At 33.7% G+C, this 4,279-nt stretch overlaps 1 protein-coding gene across 1 annotated transcript; it reads right to left on the bottom strand.

Moving 5' to 3' along the window:
* Positions 1-3,222: 3,222 nt before the first annotated feature.
* Positions 3,223-3,661, bottom strand: LOC110144668 (small nuclear ribonucleoprotein E-like). The gene has a single exon (XM_070455230.1). It carries the CDS (start codon positions 3,644-3,646, stop codon positions 3,368-3,370), a length of 279 nt encoding a protein of 92 aa, XP_070311331.1. The 5' UTR covers positions 3,647-3,661; the 3' UTR covers positions 3,223-3,367.
* Between the last annotated feature and the right edge of the window lie 618 nt (positions 3,662-4,279).

The following is a 4,279-nucleotide window of genomic DNA, read 5'->3' as shown; positions in this document are numbered from 1 at the left end:
TCTACAAACTGTAGGGTACGTGTGTTTGTATTTATAGGTAAACCTAAGAAAATTTAACGATGATTTTTCGTCTTGAAGCTTTTATCTCTTTTCCAGCCAAATGAAAAAAAGATGCATTTTAGTTATGGTGTTAAAACTATCAGTAGTATGTTTGAAAAATGCTGATAGGACAGACATGGTGAACAGACTTGTGGCTGCCGAGGAGGAGAAAGGGTAGGGGAGAGAAGGACTGAGTTTGGGATTAGCAGATGCAATCTATTATATACAGAAAGAATAAGCAACACGGCCCTACTGTATAGCACAGGGAACTGTATTCAGCATTCTGTGACAATCCGTAATGGAAAGAATATGGAAAAAGAATATGTGCGCTGTGCTTAGTCGCTCAGTCGTGTCCGCCTATTGCGACCCCGTGGACTCTTGCCTGCCAGGCTCCTCCGTCCATGGGGATTCTCCAGGCAAGAATACTGGAGTGGGGTTGTCATTCCCACCTCCAGGGGATCTTCCCAACCCAGGGATCGAGCCCGGGTCTCCACGTTGCAGACAGATTCTTTACTCTCTGTGCCGCCAGGGAAATCTGAGAAAGAGTATATTCATGTATAAATCAATCACTTAGCTGTACTGCAGAAATGAATGCAACATTGTAAATCAGCTATACTTCAATAAAAATAATATATATATATTTAAATTAAATTTAATATAAATAAATTTATAAATATAAATTTAATATAGACAAACTAAATATATTTAAATTAATTTAAATATATAAATTAAATATATAAAAAATTAAATGTATATATAGAGGCAGGAGATTTCACAATACTTAATACACTGCCAGATATAATTGCCTACTTCTGCAGTCTGAGTAATCTACTTACTATGCCAAAATTTTTTCTAAATTCTAACATCCTGTGTCTCTTTGCTTACATTGTGTCTCTTTGCTTGGAAATGATACATTTCCTTATATTAATAGACTTTATTTCTCCCATTATCCGAATTGCAGGCACAAGGAATAGTCTCTGCAAAAATTTTCTGATCTGAAAAAGTATGCTTCTCTTTCTGATACATTTTAGAGAACCACTTTATTTTAGTACCAAACATTGTTCACATACAATAAGGAGGGTATGAAAAGATCATTCCTACTGTGTATGAGATTGTGAGTACAAAGAAGTGTTTCTTAGGCTGATCTAAAAATTCAAAGATTATGTATTCTCTGGTCTGTGCCCCTCTGGCGTTCACCTAATGCCAAAATCCTAGAGGGCACTCAATAACTATTTAATTAATGGGACTGTTGGGAAGCTTTTCAAGAACAGCCTTCAAAGTTACATTATGTAGTGGACATTCATGGAAAAGGCCTTGATATCTTCAATCCTCATTTTTGTTGCATTGGACGGCATTGAATTTACAGTAAGAGGAGTGTTATGAATTCTGAATAAGTGCTTCAAAAGTAATTTTGTCATATTGATTAGAGACTATTTGTCTACACAGAAACAACAATTGCATGTCCAGCCATTGTTTAATTGTGATTTTATTCCCAAGAGTACTGTCAACCTGTTCTGTATTTTATAATATGTAATAATATTTTTAAAATGTAATAATATGGTCCTGCATTTTGAATCCTTAGAAAATATTTGTGTCATTTACAGTATGAGTCTTGAAGATATAAATGAAGAATACATTTTGCATTGTTAGACTGTTCTCAATTTTTTAAAGTGGCCCGGTCGAGTTGGCTGATTCACTTAAGAATTATAGCAAATTGTCAAAATTCTCCAGGAAGTTAATTAAGGGACCATTGATTGGGACTTGCTACCAGACCTTTTAAGAATTATCCCAGGAAACAATTATTTGTCCTTAATGATTTTAAATGGGTAACTTAATTCCTAAACTCTAATTTATTGGAAATATATTTTTTAAAACTTCTTGGTTTCAACTAATAAAAATAAATGGAAAAAAAATATAAATAAAAATTAAAAAAAAAAAAAAACTTCTTGGTTTCTCTAGTTTTCTCTTAGGCTCTGGCACATTTTGATGCCCCAACCTCAATAAAAACTAATCAGCTTTTCTAAATAAGTTCAGCCCTAAAACATATGTTTTTACTCATAATATATGGATCTTCACTCATCTAGCAGCAGAAAATAGCTACACTTGAAATGCTTTCAAGAGTACATTTCTGAATTTATTGTCACCCAAATCCCCGTTTAAAATTTAATAGGCAGAAGCAACATTTATGACAGAGTTCCTGAAGGATATGAAGTTCACCTATTCCTCAAGAAATGCTAAAATGCAGAATGCTAAAATGTACTCTTGGTCTCTATATCACTATAAAGTTTCTACAATGTCATGGTCCCAGTTTATGGTATTTTTTAAATTAAAAAAATAAAATCCCTATGAAACTTGATTGTATTTGATTTAAAGATGTTTAGGTTTCTTTTTTTCCCCCCTTTTATTACATGCAATCAGGAGTATGAAAATCTTACAAAGAAGTACCTTTCTTAGGATTAATTCTGAGCAATCACTCAGATTTTATTCTATAAAAGCTGAATTTCATAATGACCATTTCCCACTTTTTACACTGACTCTTAGCATAAAACCAAAATGATTTAGCTATTTTGATTGTATAAATTTCATCTCAGATTAAATTTTATATCCTTGTTCTTGCTTTCCCTTTACTGTATATTTTCCCCATTATTTTATACATTTATAGGTATTTTAGTTATGCTATTAAGATACTTTTCAAACATGTTTAGAAAAAGATAGTGTTTAAATATAGAAAAGATTTTTTCCCCCCCAAATTTTTTTTTACCTTGACAGTAAAACTAATCCTGAATACTATTTCTGGAGTGAAAGATTCTTTTCTGCTGAGAAGTTTGCCTCTTTCACCTTTAATTCTCCTGATGAGATTCTGTTCTTTCCTGGATGTTTATGTTATTCCTGATAATTCTTTGAGAGTACAGAGCATTCTGGGGAACACTGGATATTTACTGCCGTAAAGAGTTCTGAGATAATCATCTTAGCCTGCTAAAGGCATCTCCCATTGTTTTTTTTTCCCCCAATGTATATTTGATAGGTGGAATCCATTCATTTTATGAAGTAACTGAGAGGATTATCCATCCATTTTCCACCTTTTTGTGTCATTGGCACACAGTTTCTCTCCTTGTGAAATAGCACACTGGTCTGATTTTAAATGATTTTTTAAAATTTATTTATTTTTCTTATTTTGATAAAAACAGTCCCACAGCATTTATTGTCATCTGGTAATAACATAAGGGTGAGCAGAACAATATGAATACAAATTTTAGAACTACATATCTAACAAAAAACACCTAAAAAATGCAACGGTATTGCCAATTTCTCACTTCATCTATCACTTCTAGTTGGAGACACTTTGGAGCAGAGTAATGTTATCTCCTTTTAGCATGATCCGACCCAGTTGTTTTCTTGACTTTGTTTTAGAATGAATCTCTTCTGCATCATCTAATACGAGGTTCATATACTCATCAAAACCAATGATACAGCCTTCTATCCACATATTCACTTGCTCATAAAGCCACACCTGAAACTGCGATCTATTTTGCAAGCATCTGAAGATGAGATTGATGGGCTGCACCATCACCTTCTGCACCTTCTGGCCCTGGCCCCGGTATGCCATGCTGGACACTCACAAGCACCACACTACTCCACACTCTCTCTCAGAAAGCAACTTCCAGAACAACCGATTTTAAATGATTTTTTAACTGTTCTCTCAAAAATATATTTTGCTCATCAGATCCTGTGGGTAAAAAGCAATCCTGGAAACTCTTGACCATTTTGTATTTAGACTCAGCATTTAATTTTGTTCAAAGGAGTCTAACCTTTTTCTTCACTTAATTCTTCATCTGATTCCAACTCATCATGCACATTGCATCTCACCTGCATTCTAACTGGCATATTTTCTCACCTGCCACAGTTATGTCACTGGGAGAAACCTGAAAATTTTTTTTTTTTAATTTTGAAGGGGACTTAAATGCTTTCTAGCTACATTAAACCACAATCTAATCTCACTGTTGAAACAGATCCTTTTGTTTTTCAGTTGCTCCTTTCAACGACTTTTAGCAAATCATTTTTGTCCTACAAGCCTATCCATTCTATCATGATTTCTGCACAATTATGTTGGAGAAATAATATTTGAGTCCAGAGGCAAGTCTGGAAAATAACATCCAAGCTTAATAAGAGATCAATTCCTATGGAACAAGGAGAATTTTGCTTGTTCAGAACAAATATTTTGTTGCTGTTATATCGTTCT

This window comes from Odocoileus virginianus, chromosome 25 (assembly GCF_023699985.2).
Source record: "Odocoileus virginianus isolate 20LAN1187 ecotype Illinois chromosome 25, Ovbor_1.2, whole genome shotgun sequence".
NCBI classification, from domain to species: Eukaryota; Metazoa; Chordata; class Mammalia; order Artiodactyla; family Cervidae; genus Odocoileus; species Odocoileus virginianus.
This window is presented reverse-complemented; position numbering and strand designations above follow the sequence as displayed.

What these genes read in the sequence shown, in the direction of transcription:
- LOC110144668 (XM_070455230.1), bottom strand. Translation starts at nt 3,646, where the DNA reads ATGGCATACCGGGGCCAGGGCCAGAAGGTGCAGAAGGTGATGGTGCAG.